General features: G+C 37.1%; 1 protein-coding gene across 12 annotated transcripts; it reads left to right on the top strand.

Annotated features, from left to right (window-relative positions):
- Positions 1-25554, top strand: Mondo (MLX interacting protein mondo). 12 transcript variants are annotated; one of them, XM_069114223.1, is made up of 16 exons: positions 1-274; positions 4352-4721; positions 15002-15108; positions 18931-19004; positions 19667-19792; positions 20062-20296; positions 20523-20618; positions 20701-20974; positions 21049-21586; positions 21716-21895; positions 22024-22168; positions 22436-22533; positions 22806-23269; positions 23357-23480; positions 23568-23697; positions 23834-25554. In XM_069114223.1, exons 2-16 carry the CDS (start codon positions 4369-4371, stop codon positions 23953-23955), a joined length of 3066 nt encoding a protein of 1021 aa, XP_068970324.1. In that variant the 5' UTR covers positions 1-274; positions 4352-4368; the 3' UTR covers positions 23956-25554. The 12 variants fall into 12 exon arrangements, with proteins under 12 accessions (XP_068970324.1, XP_068970322.1, XP_068970325.1 ...); XM_069114221.1 differs by having other exon boundaries at positions 4-274; positions 22328-22533; XM_069114224.1 differs by having other exon boundaries at positions 6-274; positions 20083-20296.
- The last annotated feature ends 115 nt before the right edge of the window (positions 25555-25669 follow it).

Genomic DNA, 25669 nt, shown 5'->3' with positions numbered 1-25669 from the left:
CTGTGTAACACAGAGTCGCTAGTCGTCCGTCGTAGACGCGGATTCGTGCAAATGGCGTCACTGGCAGTATGAGCGAGCGTATGCCGTCTAATAACGCGTACGGGCCTCGTCCGGGCGCGGCGCCGCGCGGCCCAGCCTGACGGCGAGCGTGAGTGCGACGATATTGGTCGAGATCGAGGGAAAATTAATACAAAGAGATCGTTAAATTTCGTCGTCAAGTTGCAACAGTGTGTACGTATCAACGACGAGTGGTGACACGCAGTGAAAAAGAGAGGTGAGTTGCCAGATAGAGAAAGAAAAGTCGACAATAAAGAATTCTGGTGATTCTTTACAAGAAGTGCTGTGTTACGCATACGTGTTCATTATTCACGAAATAAACGTATCCTCATTATGTATACGCTTCGGGTATGTTTTCGATCATCGACTAATTTTTTTTCTACGCGAATGACGAATCTATATTATGCAGATCTTTTGATTGCATCGATGTTTTTATGCAAGAAGATTTTAGTTAGTTGTTACAAAGTATAAGAAGCGCGCGATACAATTTCTACCACAGGGTAGTAAGATAAAGACAACGATTCAAAACGAATTTCTAAGCGACTTTTAAACCATGATAGACAAACACGATGAAAGGAAAGGAGTAAAATGTACGCGCAGTACATACTTTCCTCGTTCGATTCACAACCATACTACATAGTGACAGGTGCCATGCGTGTATCATTGCCAAATCTATCTTCACTCTTCAAAATACTATATCGTTCTGTGTATATTTTCATAGAAACGAAATATCAAAAATTAGTATTGTTCTTCAACGTGATTCTCATCTAAAGTATCATACGATCGTTACGTTTTATTGCTTAATGCGTATATTTGCAATGAAGCGTGTAGTATGTTTATCTTATACAATGATTAGAAATATTCTTATCGTGTTTTGTAGAAGTTTTTATAATACTGTTATTCTGACAAACTATTTGAATATATACCGTTGTTATCGTGTAATCAGGACGGCCATGTTTTTCCCAACTAAAAAACACGTTTCCCGTGGCCACGCGCACGTGTGGGCGAAACAGAATGTTTTTGTTTGCGCCGCGACGAGTTCCTAAATACGACCTATGGTTGCATAAGACATAAGACATAAGAGATCGAGGTGTGCCTATTTGAAAAGAGTTCTGGCGTCTTATAAAAACTCTAAGCTCGTTTCTGTCTTCGATACACAGCCAGCCTCGCGAAACGATACAGATTACAGAAACAGAAACGCGCAGTTATACTAATATTGCCTTTCCATACATAAGATGGGATGACAAGTGTTTAAACAAAATAGAATCACAATGGAACATTTGATACAGTACGCATGGTATGTATTTCGCGATTACGTCAGAAAGTATTGCTTGTTATCCTCGTGTACGATCGCGCATTTTCTACTCTTCTAATTTATCGATAGAGATAGATTATCGATAGAGTCTACGGTCATAGAACATGCTTTCCACGATAAGAAAATTTCAGTAGCTATATTAGCGATGCTTATTATATTTTGTTTTCTATAAATATAACAGAATTTTTAAAGCCACACGGGGAAAGGAAAAAACCTTCGTATACGAACGGATAAAGCGGTTAACCTTACCGATACCAAGTGACTCCGGGGTGAAAGGGCATTAACACTTTTAAGATAATAATGTAGTGGAATATTAAGGCCATTTATTAAATAGAATTGTTGCAAAGGAAATCCGCCCTGATAAACTTGCTTGCGTAATATTGCAAAAAAAAAAATACGTGGTACCGTAAACAATATTAGTAAAATCATGATCATTGTCAAATATGGCTTTGGAACTTTTTATCAACGGCTAAGTGATATTTTATTCGTCTGTTCGAAAAGTAGCAAGTACATTTTACGTTCATGCGATTGAAATTATAATTGCACGTATTTCATCTATCCTGTGGATAATGTTGGTAAATTCCAATGCGTTTATAAAGATATATCGTCAGCTGTTAATACCTAGTCGATAAATGGAAAAAGATCTATTCCCGAAACCGGTTATAACGGATCAACCCATAATTTGCGATATCGTGTGTGCACTATTCGATGTCTATTAGAAATGGACTTCGATTTCCGTTAGACGTTTTCGTAACATGTATCTCGGTGAAGGTTTCCACGCACCTTTATTAGAGGTATCTAACACGTAATGCATGTTAAAATCGACGAACCGTTGAACATACGTTCAAGCTAACTCTTTTACAACTAGCACGATTCTTTACACTTTACAGAATTACAATTGGGGCCAGTCGGTAACCAAGTTACGAATTTGCAAGTAATTTTAAATTTTGTCATTCTATTCAAATATATGTAACAGCATGAAGTTTAAACAAAGCAGTATAAATAAGAAAAATGTGCATTATAAAAACACGCTTATATGAATAAATATTAGGCTTACCTAGTTCTTCTGCAACAGCTGTAACTACATGTATTAGTTTTCTACGTTATGGCTCAGCATGTTAATTAATTTTGTCATTGTAATCAAACCTCAACTTTCTAATATTCATTGGATTTTGCTTCTAAGAAAAGCTAACATACAATAGGTAAAAAAGTTTATGTGCTTTAGAGACGAAGTAACGCTACGAAAAGACGTACGAATTGATGTGACATTTTTCCGTACGATCTTTAACCTATTAAGACGAGTTAACTCATCGCTCAGATTACCAACCTTTCGGACGCAATTTCTTTATTTAGGGATCTTTTATCTGTTTACGTGTCCTTTTATTAAGGGTAAATTATACTATATTTACCATGCGTAAAGACAAAATTCGAGCACTATTCCTACTTGTAAGTTATAGTACAAAAAATAAATTAAGTTTACTAAAATAAACGTATGTCCAATTTAACATCGTTGCGTCTTATTCTAGTTACCTTATCAGAAAGTTATCGTATCGTTATAACGCTACATTTATGATCATTTTCTTATTAAATCTTGTTAATTTATGAACTGCAAAACAAATTATATCGAGTACGATATAATCAGTAGAAATAAAAAAATTAATACGAATTATACCAAAATATGTTTTGTATCGAAATTTTTATTTTTTCACAAGAACAAAAAAGCGGGTTAAGGCGGTAAACAATGATGTGGTTAGGAAGTTAAGGTTTTAAACACAAAGAAAATTGTTTGTATTTGCTCGTAAATGACAGTTGACTGCAAATATGTGTGGTGTTTAATTTTAGACAGGGGATATCTGCGGTTCTGTCGAAGAAGTCACTGACCACCGAAAATTCTGGCGCGCGGTCACGTTTTCATGGAAATAAGCGGCCGAAACGGCGACTTTAACGATTCCCGGTCGTTCAACCAGGCATGAAGGTTGTTTACATGTTCTGAATTCGCACGTTAGCAAAGGATGTGTTCCAATGGGAAACGTTCTCTTTCATTACACTTAAAATGCTTCGTAACGATCGTAACAACAGCTTTATAAAAAAAAATACTTAAAAAATTTTTTAATGAGAAACTTCTTGCATATAATAAGACGCAGGGTTAACGGAAGTGAAGATGAAAAAAGAGCGGAAGCAAAGTTCATATTAATAAACGAAAAAGATAGACAAGCGTCGAATAGAGAATTGTAGACTTATCAGTGGCCCGATAAATTTGTTGTGTCTGGCGGGAAGGATTCATCCTATCGGGATTGAACATGTAGACTTTGTAACCTAGAGAGATTTTGTGAAATGAGGTCGGCTAACACCACTAAATTCTACGTTAACGGCCTTGTTCTAGATTTCTTTGTATTTCTTTATCATCCACTCATACTTTTTTCTTTCTAAGTCTTCTTTTTTTGAAGCTGTATTGCTCCCATATTAAGAATGCCATGTCGTGACTAGATTGCGGATATTTATGCAAATTTATGTTTTTATCAATACAGCTAAAAAAATGAAATCGTTTCACTTACAATTAGAAAATATTAAAAGATGCTATAGTACTTAGCCTTAGGTTACAGTAATTTGAATAAACCAACACACGCCAATTCGAAATCGGATCAACTTACCAAACATACTACAATTTATAATCAGTTAATATTCGAAGTAAGAAACTTCTGGAATTTTTTGAACAACTTTTTACGAAAACTGTATCGTTCGTTCTCTCCCTTTCGATATTACCGCAAAACCTTTAAATTTTGTATCGATGCAATTATATCGATCTCCAATAATATTCATCGTAAAAAATTGATGATCGAGAACAAATCTGAAGCTAATGAGAAACACGCGATTCGTATTAAAAAAAAAGGAGTAACAACAAAATTAGAGAAAAGAATGAAAATTTAAAAAATGAAAAATGTGCGTGAAAATGCGTATCGACGCGACTGTGATCCGCAGAGTGGCGCTGAAGAGGGATGCAGGCCGAACTGGTGTACAGAAAGCCGTTAACAATGATGACCACAACGTCCAGCCAGAGTTTTCATCGTCCTGCGACAGGGAGAAAAGAGAACAGCGGTAGAGACTCTCGCGAGACTATACACTCTGGTCACTTTATGGTCTCTGACTTCGAGGCGGAGGCCCAGGACGACGAAGATGAACTTGCTGTCCCAGTGCCTGACGAGGAAGCTGCCAAGATCGCGATTATCGCTTCCACAGGATTTTTACAAGAGAAATTTGCCACTAGCTCTTCGAACGACAAAACTTCTCAGCAACTCAGCATTGAAACGTCCTTGAACAAGTTGTTCCAGTGCATGTCGCTAGCATACAGGTGAGTTTCTCTTTTCCCTCGGTTTTTCTTCGCGAATTCGTTTTCCTTTCGCCTCTTTTCTTACATTACCAGCAAGTATCGTTCATAATTTTTATTAAATCTCTACGCTTTCTTTCACTTCTATTATTGCCTTGGCAACTAAGTGATTGCGGATTTTGGCATTAGGATTATTGACAAAATCTACAATCACTTAGTTGCCAGGCCAATATATCCAAGCTGCTATTATATAAACACATACGATTCGTTGTCCAAGCAATGAATATCGATTATACTGTTCGAACTAGAAATTGTATTTAAATTATTCAAGAAATGTCCATCCAACCAAGTGGTTCGAATAGTTATGAGTGGTAATGCATGTATAAATTACAAATGGATCTTAATATACGGTAGTTATCTGTCTTTCCATCTATCATGGAATCGTCCAAGTCGTGAGAAATCGCGTTTCAGCAATAGAAAGGAAAATCGAACTTTATACCATCGTGCCATTGAATAGAGCGGAAAGAAGCGTCGCGTAGTCGTCTTGTAACAGTCTCGTGATTCCAAAGTGTTCAGACGTTTTGCAAGAACCCGCAAGCGAATGCGTGGCGTTTCCTCTCGCAATCGGTTCCCTCGAAAGATTAGTAGGACAGCGCAGATTCGATGGAACTGTATTTCGAGCTCGGCAACCGGACAAATGCCGTGCCGCCGGCATTCCGCCTGATAACGGACAATTGAATTAATGAAGAAGAGGCCGTAGAACCAAACGACAACACCGCAATTAAACTCGGCCTCGACGAAGCCGACAGTCTGCCTCCGCGACAATTTCCGTTTCCCCTATACGGGACCGTTCGAATCCCGTCGTGAAGACTTCCTTCAAATCCTTTCGACCTCTCGATCAACGAAGACGAGCTAACTCACCGTTTGGAAATGTTACGATCGAAGGCATAAATAAAGAAGTAAACTCGTAATCGATGGATCATTGTCCATATTTTGCAAAATTTAACGCAGCAATGTTGCGAACACGCTGACAAACTCTGATACAGCGATCAAGATTAATAAACATTTCTCTCTTGTTTCATATCGTTCTTTCGATAAATTGATTAAAAACTCGCGTTGTTTTGGAATTCGTGCGAATTCCTCCAATTGGAAATATTTTTTAGAGTAAATTATTTGTCGCTTTATCGTCGAATCTTTTCGATTTTACTCTTGTATCTAATCGTCCACCATTTAACACCAGCAAAATGGATTAATTTGATCTTTTATTTTTTAATGGCCAGTTAATGTGCGTCGATTAATCAGTCGATCGAAAGCCTGGATCTATCGGAAGTTTGATGAGCTATCGATCGATTATGGAGAATTAGCGATTGAATCTAAGCATTAGATCGGCCTAACTAACGTTTTATTGAGATCGGACAAGGAAACAGGCTTATCTAGATTTCGTGTCTTTCTTGTCATTTTGCCATTTAGGTGTGTCGATTATAAGTTGGTGTTATCTGAAAACAGTCGATATCGAGGTCCTGTAATCCGAGTTCAGTGTAATCGAGAACAAGACTCGTTGTTTGGAGTATTTTTAACGTCGAATCGACCAGATGGCGAAAACACTTCTGCCCCGTGGATATAAATAAATATTTTGGTCGACGGTTTTATCCGTAATTCAATTTTTATGCCTCGCAATCTCGTTGTATCTTGCTCTTGCGAAAGTTGGCGAGAAAAAGGAGAAAAGAAAAGAACGTGTATATTTGTTTTGGATACGCGAATTTGATCGCAAGATCGTTGTGAAATTCTCGCCCGAATTTGCGACGATATTAAAATTAATTTTAACGTGATCAATCTAAGTAGGCCGATACTATCGAGATTATCAGATTTTGCACACGATATATATGTGGCTATTTATAACGATCTAGCCGATCGGAAACAACCTTTGTCCCGAAACGAGGTACGTTCGAAAAATTCCGTGGTTTATCAAGGCTCTTTATGTAATCGATAATTTCGAACGAACAATATTTAATAAGTAGCAATCACGGAGACGAAAACAGATTGGAAAAAGAAGAGTCATGAAAAAAGAAGAATATGCATTGACAAAAATAAAAAATGTTACGTTGAATTAACGCGAAGGTTTCTATAAATTACTCGCAACAACGAACAGGAAGTTGCTGCTAGTTACATTGTACTATCTTGTTATCGTTCTTGATCTTTTATCTCTGCGGCTGTTGCGACGATTTCGTTGTAATTATATTCCTGCGATTAAAGTGCAAGAAATTTGCTAATTACGGGCAATTATTTGTACAGGAAACATTCGTATCTAAACGAGAAAATGTACAACGTAAAACATATTTTTATAATAACTGATTCTAATTGCCAGAAGTCAGATTCTATAAAAGATATATCTATATCGTAATTCATCGTCGTATAAAAATGCACAGAATGCATATAACGATCATGGCTAGCCGTATTGCTCTATGTTGTTCACTGTAACGCGTTGCTATGTACATGGTCACTTTCGACCAATTGCGTGCTTATCTTTATCATTGTGTTGGATCTATCAGAAATAAACCAATCAATAATCAAAGCCGCATTCCTTCGTCTATTCATCGTTTCATCCAAGTATTTTATACACGAAAGTAGAGAATATCTATAATAAAGTACATACATACGTGCTTGTAATAATATCTAATATCAAGAGCAAAGCGATCATTTCAGCTTATCAGATTCTTTCTTTTTCTTCAGTTGGTCTGTTTCGTTTCATAAAAATTCGAATTTGCATAAACATTCATAAATCTTTATTTATAAGCGTATCTGTAATTATATGGAATACAGAAGAATTATATGCAATTAAATCATAAAGTCGTGGACCTGCCTACTTTCAACAATTATATGAAATATATTACGTAATTATGCAATATATCGAGTATAAATGTTGAAACGTATCGAATGGAAATTAAGCGTAATAAATTATTGTTGCGGATAGAGATCGTTTTTATTGTAAGTTATAAAAAAAAAAGAAAAAAAAGAAGAGATAACAGAATGCAATAAGACACGTTAAAATGAATTTCGTACAATTAACGGTGTACGATGTAGTTGAGCCATACGCAGAGTAAACGCATTACTTTATTCAGCCGGTCAATCGTTATTTTAGCCCGTCCCGGCGATTGGATAATAAATGAACCTGATATCGTAATTCCGCCGATAGCGTTCCATTGTTATTGTTCCGTCTTCCCGATGAAAGGGTTAATCGATTGATGATGATTTACGTCGGAACTGCAATTGGACGCGCGAAGTGAAAAGACGTATATATCTTTATCAGTGGAAGAACGGTGATATTATTGTCATAATGACGCAACGTAAACGTTCGTCCTGAACAACACGCTCGTAAATTACGTGTACACGTTCACCGTGTCAAAGAATGGGAATAAAATGAAGGAAAAGAGGAGAAAAGCAACGCCGTTTTCTTGAATCTTTAGCGGCTCAATAAGCCGCTTAATAATAATTCTTCGCTTAAATCCAAAGGTTATTTTATCGAAAGCGAGATAGACTTCTGGGACGGCAGTCGTATCAGATATATCGGTGGAATAATTCTGACACGCCTCTTGTCCTTCCGTTGTGTGAGTGCCTAAGAATGACTGATAAATCGTATTGTATCTTATCGATGTACTCGACCAATAATTTGCTCGACATTGTAAAGTATCTCTGATACACCTGAAAATCTCTCCTATTTGATCTAAAAATATCCAAAATTTTTGGAGCAAGTTTTTTACTTTCTTCGAAGTAAAAAAGATCTGTCGGAATTTATTCTAAAATTTGAAAGTCAGGTTTAAGTAATAAAGTTGGTTCGTTTTTCGCCGATGCATGATTTTCGAGAAACGTGAAAAAGATTGTCGAAAGATCGTAGAAATATGTATATCCGATATTTTCCTCTTGAAAGATACGAAAGTATAGAAAAATGGGATAAATAAATGACGTAATTCTTGATTGGATAGATTTCGTATGAAAGTGATAATACTCTTATTACGTGCTCCTTTAGCTTAAGAAATCATGAATCGACTATGAATCAACCTAGTACGTGTAATCTACATATTTAGCTTACTAGCATGGTTTTACGTCAATAGGAGGAAAAATAACGTGAGATTTGAAAGTCATTTAGATGTTTTGTTACTCTACTACTAAAATAAAAAAAAACAAACCTCTGAAACATCATCGTGTACGTAAATAAGAAACTCGAGAAAAAACGCGGAATCAGAAGTCGAAAGAACAATATCGAGTCGAAATGCTTATCTCACGAAGCCCTTAGACTTCGACCAGTGCGTTACGTCCACGGTTCTGCCCGCAATGACGTCATTGTTGTCACTGCAACCTATGAGCAATATTATTTCGAGAGAGTTTCACGTGTTGCGACCTCGTCGTCGTCGTTGCGTCTTTCGAGACGACTACTCGCGATAATATCCCGAAATGCGCTGGCAATTCCGTACCTCGTTAAAATTGCATTCCATGGAAATCGTCTAAACGACGATCAGATCTGACCATTTTTCCGTTATAGCGCAATTTAACGGCTCCCTAATTGCTCGTATCATTAAAAAATAAGAAGAACGGTTTAATCACGATTGTGTTTACATAGCAATTACCCTATGCTAATTAATTGACCTCACTAATGAACATATATTATTCATAACCTCGCGCACACTTTATAATGATAAATGTTGCAATTGTAATAATATCTAGTACTGTGACTAATAAGCAAGTACCTGGATGTGTTTAAACAGTGTACTTCGTCGATAACAAGCGTTGCATAGTTTCGATAGGTAACTGTATTTTAGCCTTTGATACTGGTTATTTTTCTTCGTCCTCGACGCTTTCCTACCGCGGTCGTGCCTTATCTTGGACACGAACCTAATTCACCAGCCGTGAAATGCCGTAAAATACCGTAAAATACCATATGTGGATAAGATATGTGACACGTTCATTGACGATCCTGCTTGATACCGTTCGACTCTGCTCGATAGTAAACCACGTGTTTGCGTTATTCAAGCAGGTATCGCGATCGTTCTATTCGACGTTGAATGGACGCTTGAATGGACGGAAATCAATAGCGCTTTTTTTTTACATATAGTTCGATGTAGGTTGGACAGGAGGTACTTTATACAATTAGGTTTGAACGATTTTTTTCTTTTTTTAAAAGATCGGTCGGTAATTTTTGGTACTTTAAGTGGTTGGTTTTTCGCCGTAATAAATAGGAATTGTTTCAGTCATCCGAGAATCACAAGATGTCGCACAATTTCGTTTCCGTTTGTTCAAAAAATTCCATCATTTTCTTAAAGCAGAGCTTTAAGTTCCTCGATGCATCGGATACGCTCGTTTCAAAGTTTTCAAATTCACAAACTCAGCGTTCAAAAATATAGATTTCAACGCGTTTGAGGAACTAGGTTAAATAGCTCAATTTGTTCGTAAAGCTGCGGTAAAACTTCCGCGAATGAAAGAGGTAGATAAGAGAGAGAAAGGGAGCGAGCGAGAGGAAGAGAGAGAGAGAGAGAGGGAGTGAGCGAGAAGTGGAGGACAGAGAGAGGAAGCTAGAGAACTTCTAAACGGTCTCGTGCAAGGGATAGCGTGGAGCATGCCAGGTCTCCGGTTGCACGGCAGCCGTTCTCTCGCGACACGCGTAACTCGAAAAAGTAAATCGAGCTAAATTACCGTAAAGGCCTGTGTGTCACAACGTGTCTTTTATCGTGCAAGGCCACTGCGTCATCGAGCACAGAGGCACCGCTCGCGTGCGCTCAGTGTTCCCCGCGAATATAGGCGCGAACACGCTCGCTTTTCCATCGCGCGAGACCCTGTTTTTCTTCTTTTTATCGTTCAATGATTTTCTTCTACCCTCGTATTCTTCTTTTCTCTACCCTTTGATTTTACGATATCTCGTTTCTTTTAATTTTCATTTTCCATCGCTATACTCCTTTCGAAGCTTTTATTCGCTTTTCCACTTCTTTTTCTTCCCGTCGTTGGTCTTCGTATTCGTTTATTACTCTCTGCCCGTCTCTTTTATTGCGACTATGGAAAACTTCGCTCTCGATCTCTATATCTATACCCGTTTCCAAGTTCTCGTTGCTTTTTACATTTTCTCTTCTTTTTCCTTATCCTTGTGCCTTGGTAATCGTCCGTCACCTTTTATCTGGCTCTTTCGTTTCGATCGTCGAAGCGTCTTTCGATTCCGTTTCTCGACGCAGTCGTTTCGAAGCTTTTATCGATTCTTCCTATCTTCTTCTTTTTCTTCTTCTTCTCCTTTGTCGCATTTGCCTACTACTTGCTACGCGTCTCTTTTGTTTCAGTGAAACGTTTCTTTCGATTTCACTTCCTATGCTCGATTTGCAGTTATCGTCGGACTTTTTATCAATTTCCGCCTATATGTACGATGTATACATGTGTACATGTATATGGTTGCACATTCCGCTGAATGAAGCTTAACAACGCATCTTACCGAACAGTCACGTGAGTGAACCTGATGATTCGTGTAATTCGATATATATGAACATGTGACAAACTTTCGTGATCCGTACTAAACCTACAGCGATACGAGTCACCGAAGATGACGAATTTTTAGGAAATCTTTGCTCCTTTGTATTTTTGTATCATAGATAATGGTGCGTCTCGCTATAACAATGACGTAATTGGGGGAGCATAAATTTCTCGACTCGAGTAATTCGGAATTTTGCTTCAATGCGTGAACACGCATCATCAAATGGAACACGGTTGCAAACACGTGATTATTTACGACGAAGATTACACGTTCTCGTATCGAATTCATTTCCCAGTTGAAATGTTCCCGTGTCTTACAATCGCCACCATTTATAAACCACTTAGATATTCAAATTTTATTCAAAAAATCTCGAATGCGCATTTTGTACGACGTTAATACTGTTAGGAAAATATCGACGAAGCTTTAAGAATCTCTCGAGTCGTTTTGAATCTAAAAACTATCAGTTGTACGTAGAATTCAAAAATTCTGCTGCTACTGTACGTTCTTGAAATAAGACGATCGATGCATCGAGAAATTATTTAGGCGGATTACAACAGAGCGTCTTTAAGTCGTTCTAATTCTTCCTGAATTCTTCTTCAACGACTTTCCTGATATTTCTGGTATTCTTCGTACACCAATTCTTTCTATTCTTACTGGTTGCGTCGTATTCGATATGATAATCTTTCAATTGATAAAGCAACAAGATTTAATAAGAAAATTGTTACAAACGTGTGGTAGAATTTTCATTCCTCTTCTTTATATCGCATCCAAGTATCGATCGTTTAAATTTATAAAACGAATGTTATTTCCCAACAACGAAGTCTAGGGTTACGATACGTAATGCGACGACTGCGATGTTCATCGATGAAAATAAAAATGTTGCTGCGAAGAATATCTGTAAAAAAACACGTAACTTTCAAGTTTACCTTATCTATCGTTTTAAAATGACCGAGAAATCTAAAATTTTATCTCTTACTTTCCTTGTATCATCTTTATTTTTCTTCGTTCGATCGTTATTGCACGATAGTCTGTGTCGTACAATTTTGCCTAAAAGATAAAAAGCACAGGAATTTCTAAATATGTCAGCGTATCTCGAAAGATGAAAAAAAAAAAAAAAAGAAAAAAATACTGGATGACAGCGTATTTGACATTACGCAACTTTGTAAAAGAGTTGAAGTTAAAAACAAGAAGCTGAAAGCGTTCGATGGTGAATCTAAAGAAGAAACAGGGAAATTCCATGACAGAACGACGAATGATAATCGACTTTGCTCTTCTCTGCCGGATAGATCGAGTCATCGGCTGTACGACGAACAAATAAATCGTTATCTGATAACGAGATACTCACGGCTAATTAATCGCGATGGTATTCATCACGCTTAGAAAGAGAAACAGGTGGATTTGGCGAGAAACGACTTTGCGTTCGAGTGGCTTGATTCCTCGATGTTATTTCGCTATCGTACGCTTTCGACGATTCATTCTGTGCACTCATCCAACACGCGATAACCATTTAATTGTTGTATTAATAGAGGATGATGAGATTCCGCTACATCGGATGCTGAGAGTCTAGAGAAATCCAGACGTTTTATTAATGTTGCACTTGTGCGATAGAATTTATCCATTTTTGGGAAAATTATTTAACGCTTGAAAAGATTTTGACGTCGAGTTGTTCACTTGGAAATATCTTTTTCCATGAAACTGGAGATTTATGTTGATGAGATTTTGAGATATCCGACTAATCAAATTTGATAATTCCACGTAGCAAATGTCCGATCGATAAGGAATCGACTTAGATTCGAATTTTGTACTCTTGATAAATGGACAAAATAGACGGATCGGGAGAATAAAATCGCTTTTTCAGATATTAGACCACACACAACGAATTTTTTCTTTATTTGATCATTTAATTAATCCCATTTTTATCTTACAGAGAATCTTCCTTGGAAAATTTTCTTAATTAATATCGTTGATCTTAGCTCTTTATCGAGATCAGGCAGATAAGTTTTCTAAAGATGAAGCGAGCCAAGACGATTTTCTAATCGCCTCCGACTCTTCTACAAACATTATTTTATCTTTCTGAGAGGTATTATACAATTCTGATTATTATTACGATTATGATATTTTTCTCGCGTAATTCGATCACGATCTCGGAAGAAATTCAAACGTTTAGCAACCACGCATATAATATACATTATATTTGAAAAATGAAAAATAATTTTATCTATTGAATTTGATAAATTCTTTACCGGAAACATTGATATGCCGTAACTGAAATACATAAATAAATTGCATAAACATAATAAGTTGGAAAGATTCGGTACAGCCTGTGTGTCGCCTCTGTCCTTATTTCTCCTCTTATCTAATCGATTTAATCTACGTAAAAATGAAATGCTGACAGTGGACTCGGGTGATCAGAGTCCCATGCCAAGAAAGGAAGAATATCCGCGGCACTCGTAGTAACGCGAACGCTTGTTAGTGGAAATCTTACTACCATTTCCAGCTGTTGGCTTTTCGACGATGTTACATCGCCGCGAACTTCGATAACGAAAAACTTGTACCGGCGGTAGATTCTTACGTAGATCGTTCGATTATTGTTCCGTGCAGGATGGCAATCGTATACACGTTGTCTCGGAAAAGAAAGGGAAAACAAAGGATCGAGACGTAATCGTTAAAATACAAAGAACGAGATTTGTGCTGTAAAATGAGAAGACGTGCCTTGTGTAACTTACGCCTCGCAGCATTTCGCCGATAACATAAATTGGATCGTGTAAGCAGTTTTTCCATTAGTGAAAATAACAATTTCCTTCGACTCGCTCATGGATATTTCAACGAACAGGTCATCGTTGTTTCCAATCTACCAAACCCAAAGTCACAGTATTTCGGTTCGTTCTATCTCGTCTATTCGCTGCTCGTTCTGTCTCGCTTATATTTAGCCCGCTCCTCCTCCTTGGGATAAGTACGGGAAAATGTTTACCGTGTTCGAACAAACATACGTAGCTTCCTTGACGATAAATCCGCTAGCGAATCGAACGTCGTTAGAATATCATATCGTAAAGATAACGTAATCCACGAAACTTTTAGATCACCGTAATGTCTATGTAGGTCGTCTATGTAAGAAACCATTTTTCCATTTCGCAGACTAACGTTAAATCATTGGATTCGCTGAAAACGTTGCATCGTGGCGAAAGCGGCGTTAAACTACGAGGAAACGTCTCGATAAGGATTAATTAGTCTTTCTTGGACCTGGAAATCTTATCTGGACGTTGCAAAGCTCCGTCGATTAGCTGCCGAGTACTTTACTACGACGCTAACTTACTACGGCAACTTGCTCCAACTATACTCCGCAAAAGCAGATAAACTCTGTGTTTGCGTTTCGTGTCTTGTCTTAAGTTTTCAAGCTCTTTGCCGACGATTTACATTCGCTCGTTTTAAGATGTTTCTCCGGGTATATCTTGTTTTTACGGTGATTTGAGTAAATAACTTTTAGGTTGAGTCATTTTACGATCGATTCGCAGATTTTCACTTTCACGTATTCTTCGACTTCTCTTGCGTTCTTTCCATCGTCTCTGACCGAATTGTGTTCATTTTTTTTCTTTTCTTTTTTTATTGTTAGAAAGTTTCTCAAGTACAGCGATTGAAATTTATCTTCCACCTTCGTCCAACGAATGTTTCATTTCTTTTCTATAATAGCGTTCGTACAACGAAACGGCGAACTCGTATAAAATGCACGCGGTTCGTCGATCAAACGCTCGGAATTTGAGTTTACAGTGGTATGACGTATGGGCATTTGAATTTGTTCCAGACAGAAATTGACATCGCCCAAGTGGAATCGGTTCAAAGGGATCAGGCTGAGATGGAAGGACAAGATTAGACTGAACAACGTGATATGGAGGTGCTGGCACATGCAATGTAAGGAAACGCACGTGTGAACAGAACGCAGAACCACGACCGTCGATGCACTATAAATATAAAAATAACGTATGTTTAATACGAGTAAGATCGTTGAAACGATCAGAAATTAAACGATCAGGATATTTGACGAAGCAACGCCAATTGTATAAAAGACGTGAATTCTTTCGAAAAATCTATAGACGAAGTACAGGCGATATAACCGGAAATAGTAGGCGAATCCCGAGACACATTTACACCTCGAAACAAGTGTAAATTTTGCTTTAACCTTTAGGCCTTTAACAATCGTTTCGCGTGATAACCCGAGGCCGCCGTGATAACGACGATCGTTAGTTTTATTTTTCTCGTAGCGACAACTTTTTTCCCCTCGGCCAACTTGTCACGGTCAACGGTTACGGTTCGAGGGTCACAGCGTTTGTCGGATAATGAGTCAGGAAAAGAAGAAAGGCGTTTTCGAAAACTAAAACGTTCCAGACCTACTTACGTTCTGTATTCTTCCGTCTTTACAACGAAATTAGAATTTTACGTTCCTCGTGTTTTCCATCTCTTTAAATAATCTGTTAAGTTTCATCTTAAATCGTACCGATCCGAACCATACCGATTACGAAAACCTATCGATCGGAATCGTATCGTGTTTGAAATTATTTTGAGCCATTATAATTTTCGGAGCATTGGAATCGAAACAGTGTTTGTGTTAGTCGAAACTTGTAAACCTTTAGAATCGCTCAAACATTATTTCACCTCGAATTAACCGCTTCCTCCCCTTTATTCGTCCACTTAAACCATCGTTTCCTATTTTAAATGAAAAAGTTGCTCGTCCGAAGCATGATAAATTTCAAATTGCGAAAGTCTCGATATTGATATTAGTATCGTACTACTCTTTTCGTAACGCGGAAAATTTTTTCCAAATTTAGACTACACTGTCCCGATGTACCTATTTTCTTTATTCGATCGCGTTGCTTATCCCTGGACGATAATGCCGAATAAAATTTCACCTGCTGCGAATTTAGTTTTAATATCATCGTGTCGCAATTTCATTTACAAGATACCGTTACAAACGATAAGTTTGCTATTGGGTTGGCAACTAAGTGATAGCGGATTTTGTCATTAGATGGTAATTAGTTAAATAGAAATTTCATTCCTAAACAACTAAATACAACAACTCGCTGCTTTCTATATCCCTAAGTACGTTATTGGATGCTTCAACTTGGTTTTACCTCGTTAAATTTTTCACTTGCAAAAATATACCAGGTACATCTGGGGCAGATATAGCCAGGTACGTCAGCCAGGTATAGTTAGACTTTAAGGGTTAATTATCTTTCGTCGGTTGGAGAATCGCAGGATTGAACAAAAAATTGAGCAATTTATTCCGCAAAGAATTTGGAAGACAGTCACGGTTTTTCAGTTACGATCGAAAAACAAGAGTGGGGCGAGATAAAACATAATCTAAAGCCAAATTAAATTGATTCAAGATATTCAGTCGCGAAAATAAGACGATAGGCTGTGGTGGCGTACAAAATAAAGAAATATCTTGCACGTGACACGTCAGTGACAAAGAATCCCCGCCAGCGGCTACCGAGCGTGGTTTCTTCGCAAGTTCCTGCGAAACTTTCGAGCAAACTTCAGTTTCGCGAATACCGTCATACCAGGAAATTCGAAATTCTTAGTCGCGGCGAAATTGCGTCGTTTCTTCTATCCGTTCGGCTTCCAACTTCCAATTTTTAGGGAAATCGAAACAGCTTTTCGTATCACACGAGACCGATTTCGATAATAGTCGACCTAAATATTTCGGGTTAGTTTCGAAACAAGTTCCAAGTTAGAAAGTAAGTTTGTTGGGAATCGAAGCACCGGAGGAATCGACCGAGGTAAAGTTGAGCGGAGCAGGTGATTAAAAAGAAATCCAAGTTAAGGTCTTTGGATCAGTGACGTAAAATAAAGCTAGCTGCTACGTTATCGAACGAACGAGGAATTATTCTTATTTTTAATTTCTTTTTCTTCTCTTTTTTTTTTTTTTTTTTTTTTTTAAGAGAAATAAAGATCTGTACTGTTTGTTACTAAGGTTTAAGACTAGTCGACGAGTTAATTTTAACGAAGAAAGCATGATACATCGATAGGTGTTGAGATCACATAGGCAAGAAGATGTACTTTTAAATAAACCGATCCGCTTGAATTGTGCAAGAGACACGAGCGAGCGCAAAACCGTATCTCGTTCACTGACATTTCGATCGCCGCGAGTGCTATTTTTAAATCCACCGCCTCCGCGTTCCCGATTGTCCACTCGTCAGACTTACAAATATTCATTTACTTGTTTCTCGTCGATTAACGAATAAAATACCAACCGATCGAGCAAAGAATTACAGTTAGATGTAATAACGAGAAGGAAATAAAACTGCGTCACGTCGTGATAATGCCAAAATTTAAAAGTAAACGAGGTCAGTAGTAAGATCGAGAGACACGGGAAATCGTGTAAGTTGTACGTAGCTTAGCTTCGGACGAGTTGATGTAAAAGAAAAGAATCTCGAGTGGTTCCTCGTTCGTTGACGCTTCGTTCACGCTGAGAATCGTGTAGCGTAACGTTCGCAGATTTTACGTACAATTCGTGTTCGATCGCCGAGTGAAAATAAGTAAACGTGATATTTTCCATTCGACTCGATACGCAATCGAGATCGATAACAATTTGTTTGTTGCATATCTTTGTTTTCCATTCGAAGCGAATATCTGCGATTTTATTATTCCTAAGAATATTCCGCAAACTCTTGCAAATTTATTTTAAAACGCTAACTCCATTTCTTTGAATCGCTTTAATTTTTCTCTTCTTTTTTTTTTTTTTACAAATTTTACGCTTTTCTGTATTTTTTATCGTCACCGTAAGTCGATCGAACATACTTTTCTTAACGCGACATCGTTTTAACTTTTCGCTTGAACGTCGTTTCATTCAATTAACGGGACGAAATTTGTGCATCAAGGGAAAAGGATAGGAAAGGTGCAGCACGAGCAAAGTGAAAACGGAAGCTTGATCGAGTTGGAGGCGTGAAACGGAGGGACATCGACTTTAGTTCGCAATCGAGACAGCATCGCAGGACTTTGTACCTGCTGTCGTTAGTGATTACGAGAATTATTTCGCGAGTGCGCTACAAAATGCGTCGCCGCAAAGTCGGCATCGGGACGCTTGCGTCTCTCCTCCGATGCAACGAGCATATCGAGCATGGCCGTAGGTCGAAGGGCAGCTAACTAATCATTTCAAACGTTCGCGTGGTCGACTCAATTAAGTTCGTCCAAGGAGCACGCATCGTGGTTCGTATATGAACTTTTTCTTTTCAAATAAAAAGACGCGACGTTCTTCTCTTGGAAAAATCGATCTTTCGGTAGCTACAAAATCATTGTGCTACCTTTAGAAGCGCATTCGATCAGTCGTGGTTCCGTTGAATCGATGTACGCGAATCCATTTGCATGTCATCGCTAGAGATTGCAATTTTTGTTCTTTTTTAATCCGGTGAAACAGATATTGCCGCTTCCTTTAGATCATTTTTCACTGTAATGTACTTTTCTATTGTTTGTTGTACAAGAGCTTGTTAAATTCGCCGTAGAATAAGGCAATTTTATATTATAAAGAAGAATATCTTTTTTAATATTTGATATTTCACTTTTTTTTTTCTTAAAGAGGGAAGAATTAGCGGATGACGTAAGATAAGGTAAATTTGTATCGTGAAATAAGAAAATTAAAAATTTCATTTTTTTTCCGGTTTTTTTTTTTTTTTTGAAGAGGATCGGTGATAGACGCATGTTATAGTGCGAGTTTCAGTTATCTTTGTATCATTTCAGTTATATTGAAGCAGAACACGCTGGTGTGCCAGTTCGCGTCTCCATTGGATGTTGATACTCATAATAAACCCGAGGTACGTTTAGTTATCACTTAAATGATAAGAGTTCGATGCTTGTCGAGCATTTTTCTTGCGGCGATCTTGCACAGAGTGTCTCAAAGTGGAATCGAACAATTTTTGTTTATTGTCTCGACTACTTGAAAGAACAAAAGAACCGTCGTTATCTTCTTTGAAGTTAGACGTTGAAGACGATGGTCGTATTACGCGCGCAAAAATGAGCGTGTCCTGCAAACCAAACAGCAGCTCTCCTCTGTTTAAAAGTAGAGATTGTCAAACAATCTACTTAAAATAGATCGCAATTGAGTCTAGGAATCAGCGGTATATTCGAAAAGTGCTTTGTAAATGCAGGGTAATGGATCGTTTAAACGACGTCTGTTAAACTTCCTGGTTACAGAGAATTATTTTTGTAATTGCGTTAAAAATAACTGGACGACGTTGAAAGATCGATAGAGAGAGAGAGAGAGAGAGAGAGAGAGAGAGAGAGAGAGAGATCAGTTCACCAACGTTAGAGCGAACACTGTAAAAATGCCAATTGCTTTCTTATGTTCTTTAATTTATGCGAAATTAATTTTGAGACACCCTGTATTTTGTAATGAAAGAACACGATCGATAGCCGTTGTAAAGTTTTGCAACTCGATAACGACGTACATAAATTTAAAAGATGTGTTTCTTATCAGGCGGTTGTCTTAGAGGGCAAATACTGGAAGCGAAAACTTGCTGCGGTTACTGCGGAGTACAAGAAATGGCGTATGTTCTATCGGAACAAAATCCTTGGTTGGACGAACAAGGATGGCACCGAGATGGTATTCCTCAATCCACGAGTCACAAATTTTCTACGATTAAATTTGCATGAAACTGAGAATTAAATATAGGCGTATTGCTATTGCATTTGCCTCGATTAATTTTTCAAATTTCAAGCAAATGTATTTTTCAATTAGGTCGAGTTTCAGAACGTAATTTCCCTTAGTTTCATTATCGTGAAATATACTTTAGCTTCCAAAGATAAAAACGTTAAATACATTTGAATTTTACAAAATTTCTAAGAACCACTGGTATTTCTTATTCATAGTAGAAAATGGCGGTATCGTTTCAGATGGAATCGATGGACGTGTTAGATTGGGGCAATGGATTGGGGATCTCGGGCAACTATGGAGCAGGTACAGGCAGCACACACGGTGGGACCAGTGGGACTCCAGGAGGAGAGAGTATGATGGTTGATGAAGATTACATGGAGCTCATGACTGATACGTTATTTTCGACAATCAGTTCAAATCAACCAATATACTTTCCCGATCCGAGAGAAATTGGTAATTCGCTAAAAAATAAAATTATATAAAACAAAAATAAGTGAAAGACCGATAAGGATAGCGGAGATGATAAGAGAATAATATGTATGTCGATAATTAGAGCGTTGTAATAGAAAGAAGGAACGACAAAAGTTGAAAGAAACAACGCGTACAGTCTAGTTAATGTAGATGTATTGAAACAGATGACACGATAAACTTTATTTTATACGGCTGCTTATAATTGTAGCGCGTGGAGCTAGTCTGGCGGATTTTATACAACCCAGCTTGGGACCGCTCCAGCCAAATTTAGATGATTTTATGGACACTCTTGAACCGTTGCAAGGTATCCGATCAACATGAAATTCACTATGTTACAGGTATGGACGATAATGTATCAATAATATTTATAAATCGTAATCTTTTAGAATTTTTAAATTCGAAGTTGCCCCCTGTCCCGGAAGAGGACGACATGTTTCGAAATAGTACCTTGAACACGAACTATCCTGATCTCGACTTAATGACGCCTATGAATCAGATAAACGAGCTGAGCCAAGAATCAGCAGCGAAGAATGAGCAAGCTTCACAGCAGCCAGCGTTAGCACAGAACGAACAAGGAGGTACTATACAGAATCTGCAATACACTGCAAAAATATATACTCAACCTCAGCCAGAGCCAACGAATGCGTTCAGGAATAATATGTGAGCATCGATCGTTCATTACTTAGAATGTTTTACAATGAAATTCTATTTTAACTTTTACATGCACGTTATAGAACTCTGAGTGAGAATTATAGTACCATACAACAAAGTTATGAACCCGCTGCAACCAGTCAACCTGTCAGGGAAAAAAGTCGACCAAGTAGAGTTTCTTCGAGGAATAGTCGAGTGATCCAGCAACCTCAACAACAACGGACATCAACGTATCAACGAACAGCGCAACAACAAAATTCAGCGTACCAACAACAACAAGCTTCGCAGCAACAACCTTACGCCATGGAGATCCAATCCGTTCAACTAACACCGGTTCAAAATCAAGTGCAGATGCCAGCGTTGAACGACCAGTCTGCTCATGCGAATCAAATCCCGCCTATCGCTGCTCATGTTCAAAATCTGGTAACGGTACAGCAAACTTTTGGACAAACGAATTCTACAGTGTCGACGCAACACAGGAGCATCAGGCCTCTACCACCGGTCGCACCGATCTCATCAAAACCGTACAAAGTCGTTCAACCGCAACAGTGTTATAAGTTTCCCACACTTCCGCAAAACTTTAATGCGCAGCAATGCAAATTCAACACTAATAATTTCAAGGTATTTATTTCACAGATACGACGTGATATGTCTTGTTTCATTGAAACGTGGTGTTCGATTTGAATAATGCATTAACGAGACGGGAGACTATGATTAGCAATAGAAACAGATTATCGTGATATTTTTCAGACACACCCACCACAACAAGTCGTATCGGTTTCCACGGAGCAACCGTCGCAATCACCGATACTGTTACAGTGTAGACCCTCCGGTTTGGATCTCACCACGCCGACCGTACAACCTACGAAATTGTTACCGCAACCTGCCGCGTCCAATTCGGAGAAAGAGGAAGTTTTTGCCGTACCCAAGGTTCATACATAAGCTACAATAATACCATATGAAATATAAATCAATTTTTTCTATTTCCTTTATGATATACGAAGCATAGGAAGTTGAACAAATTTATAATGAAATCACGAAAATGTTTTCTGTTTCAGTATCAGATGAAAGCAAGGAATAGGTCTCGAAGTAGTTCGTCCTTAACCGCATCAAGAATCCATCCGCCACCATTAGTATCAGCGGCGAGCGATCCCGCTCTAAATCTAAATAACAATGTTTTGCTCGCACAGTTACTCACGAATAGTATGTATTTTAAGAAACGTAATCTTTGTACGGCTTTTCTCTATATTTTATAAATCATTTAATGGCGACATGACGCACAAATTATTGAGAAATCGATCACACGGTATTATATATTTTGTCGATAAAGAATATTATGAGAGCTTCAATATCGTTACATAGACACATCTGGTGTACACACAATGAATATGACGGCTGATAATGTAATGCCGACAGTGACCCAAACAACTACTACTATGAAACACATCTTACCTATGTTTCCACCTTCAGCTTCGCCTACGCAGGTAACAACTACCCACCATATTACCACGCCGGTCACTGTCCAAACTATGCAAACATCTACGATCCAAGTGCAACCTCAACAACAGGTATATTTTTTATTGCATCTTATTTCGAAATCAAAAGTTATTTAAATCAGTGTCATTCAAGAAGAGGGTACTCTCTAATATTCATAAAATTGACCCAACGTTTTTACGCTATAATAGCATACGTAGTAGATGAAACTCTTTAGTTTGAACCACGAGGACTTAAATAATAAGTCACATAAAGATATTATATTACGTAACATTAATACCGACGATAATAAATCTTCAGCTTGTATAATATTATATGACGTGTTCAACTGTATGTTGCATATTAGGCAATGCAACAGACTACTTGCAGCCAACAAATGCTATTAAATACAAACACCCAAGCGCATCAGTCACAAAATAGTCCTGGGTCACCAAAGGATAGTTCTAACGCACACAGTCCTCAAGGGTTAAACCTCAGTCCTTTGCACAGTCCGATGAGTATAGGAAGCCCATTGTCACCGAGTAGAGGTTACATAAAAGGTGAATCAGAACGGGGACAATACAAAGAACAAAGACGAGTCGGGCACATTCATGCGGAACAAAAACGTAGATATAATATTAAAAATGGATTTGACATGCTGCACAGTTTGATACCGCAGCTTAATCAAAATCCGAACACGAAGATGAGCAAAGCCGCTATGCTGCAAAAAGGAGCAGATTATATCAGGCAGTTAAGGGCGGAGAGAAATCAGTTGAAGGAGGAGATGGATACTTTAAGACATCAAATCGAGTGCCTTAATACGTCTATTAGGTAATAAGGAAATTAAAAAAGACAACAGATAATATTATTTCTTTTAAATTGTTATATAAAACTTATATATTCAACACTTTGTTACAGTAATTGTCAGTCCATGCTTCCTGCAACGGGTGCTCCAATTTCTAGACACAGAACTAGTAAAATGAAGGAGATGTTCGATGAGTATGTACGCACGCGTACACGGGAGAATTGGAAATTTTGGATCGTATCCTTCTTAAAACACTTTTTATGTTTTTTTTTCTCTGTTCTCGTTCGTGAACATATGTTATACATTTCCTTAGAAAATGATTAGTTCAGTGTATTGCTTGAGCCTCTAATGATTTCTTTCAATACCTCGGTATCCACCGCGAGTATTGAAGATCTATACAGAAGTACAATATTGTGGGTCGAGCAACATTGCTCACTCGTTGATCTCAGACCAGGTTTGTATCTTTTACAACAAAACATTAGCAGTGGCATAATAAAGTATTCATATTAATAAGTTACATTTATAAATACACGGAATTATTAGTCATTAATCATTTTTAATTATTAATCATTTCTTGTCTTCAACTGTAGCCGTTCTGAACTCCCTAAGATATCTGTGTACTGCCACTGATATTCTATCAGATCCTGGTCGCCTGCCCGAAGAAGCACTCGCAGCAGTTAATCGCACGGAACGGCGACGATCAACTCAGTGACCAATTATAATATGCGAATAAGTCGCGAAACGTGATTTGCTTAGACCTTCGAAAGAACGTGCGAAAGAAAAGCAGTTACCGTAGCAGTAAGCCAATTTAGGAGAGAAACTTACGTGAAAATTCTTAAAACGATTCTTTTTTACAGTAGTAGACCTTCAGATTTCCTTTTGCAACGATTGCGGTTGAGAATGGAAAGAACTTAAAGTGCAATTTTTCCCTATCCTTCTCAAAATTGTGACCATAAAATTTAATAATTAACTGTTAAAAGAGTATATAAAGATGTACATGAATTTACTCGCAAACATTTAACAAAATATATATTACGATATACAGACTGTTACAAATTTGGAACACGTTGAGATTTGAACATCCTTTTTTTTATAGCGGTTATCGCAATTGTTCATATGTTCGCATAAAATATTATAAAAAATGAGAAAGGACATTCGTATTTATTAGGTAATTATATTATATGCGTTACGTTTATGTTCACTCAGCATTAAGAAAAGAATTATATATAACTTTACATTTTCATAAATTGCGATAACAAATTTTTGCGATAAATTCCTTTCTTTTTTCTTCTCGATGCTTCATTAAATTCATTGTAATACTTGATCATACATACATGAAAAAAAGGAAGGAAAAATGTGTAGAGCAAACCATTCCATTATATTTTTACTATGCTTGTTTTTATCTAAATACGTCGTTTATGACAGAGATAAAGAAAAGGAAATCATTATCTTTGGAAATTATTCTCTTTCATTTTAGATATCGTTTCTTACTATTTTTAAGATAAATATATTCGTAAAACTATATTGCGGACTTAATTATATGTTACACTGTTGGTATATTTTTATAATAGTTGAAATACAAATAACTTTCGTCAAAAAATCGTTTACTTTTCGAAAGTCTTTTGTTAAGATCGACGAATAAAGAATCATTTATAACTAACGTCAAGTAATTAATTACATTTTTTTATGTTACTTGAAAATATATACTTGAGTATACCTAGATGAAATCGGTGCCATGAAATTATAACAAGAGACTGGAGTAAGAAACATAAATTGTTGAAAATATCTGATTAACCTTTTAGCGTGAAAACTGCAGTTTAAAACTAAATATTTTCAAGTTCGATCTTATATTCTATGATGAATAATACAGCTGTTGATACTTGCATAGTAATAACTTTGAAAGGATAAAAAGTTTATATTGCAGATAATTAAACGCATACGAAGTAAAAAAAATGGGTTGCTCACAAATTACAAGTTTATTATATACTATTAATGTTATTAAATATGAAGTTTTTAATACGAAATTTCATGTGATAATGTACAAATCATTTATAAAAGAATTCAACCATTAGAGCTTAAGCTATAAAAGACTTCTGCATATTGTAATATTGTTAGCTTTAATATCAATTGTATATAGCAAAATGTTGTGAGCGGTGAACAATCTTTAAGAACTTCTAAAGTTGTTTTAATGATTGTAAAAGTATAAATTTTACATTTTGCAAATACCTGTTCAATTAATTTTTACAATATGCAGTTGTTTTTTATTTAACTTTACATTGTGTATGTATAAGTGATAAATAATATAAAGAAATCAACAAAGGGGGATGTTTTTTGTACAATATGTATCATATAATCTTATAAAAATCCATGTATTGTTATTCTGATGATTACCTTAAAAGAAATTAAATTTTACTTTTTCTCTCTCC

The sequence above is a fragment of the Bombus flavifrons genome, chromosome 5 (assembly GCF_040668555.2).
Source record: "Bombus flavifrons isolate JBK064 chromosome 5, iyBomFlav1_principal, whole genome shotgun sequence".
NCBI lineage: Eukaryota > Metazoa > Arthropoda > Insecta > Hymenoptera > Apidae > Bombus > Bombus flavifrons.
Note: the sequence above shows the minus strand (reverse complement) of the source record. Positions and strands in the feature narration are given on the sequence as shown.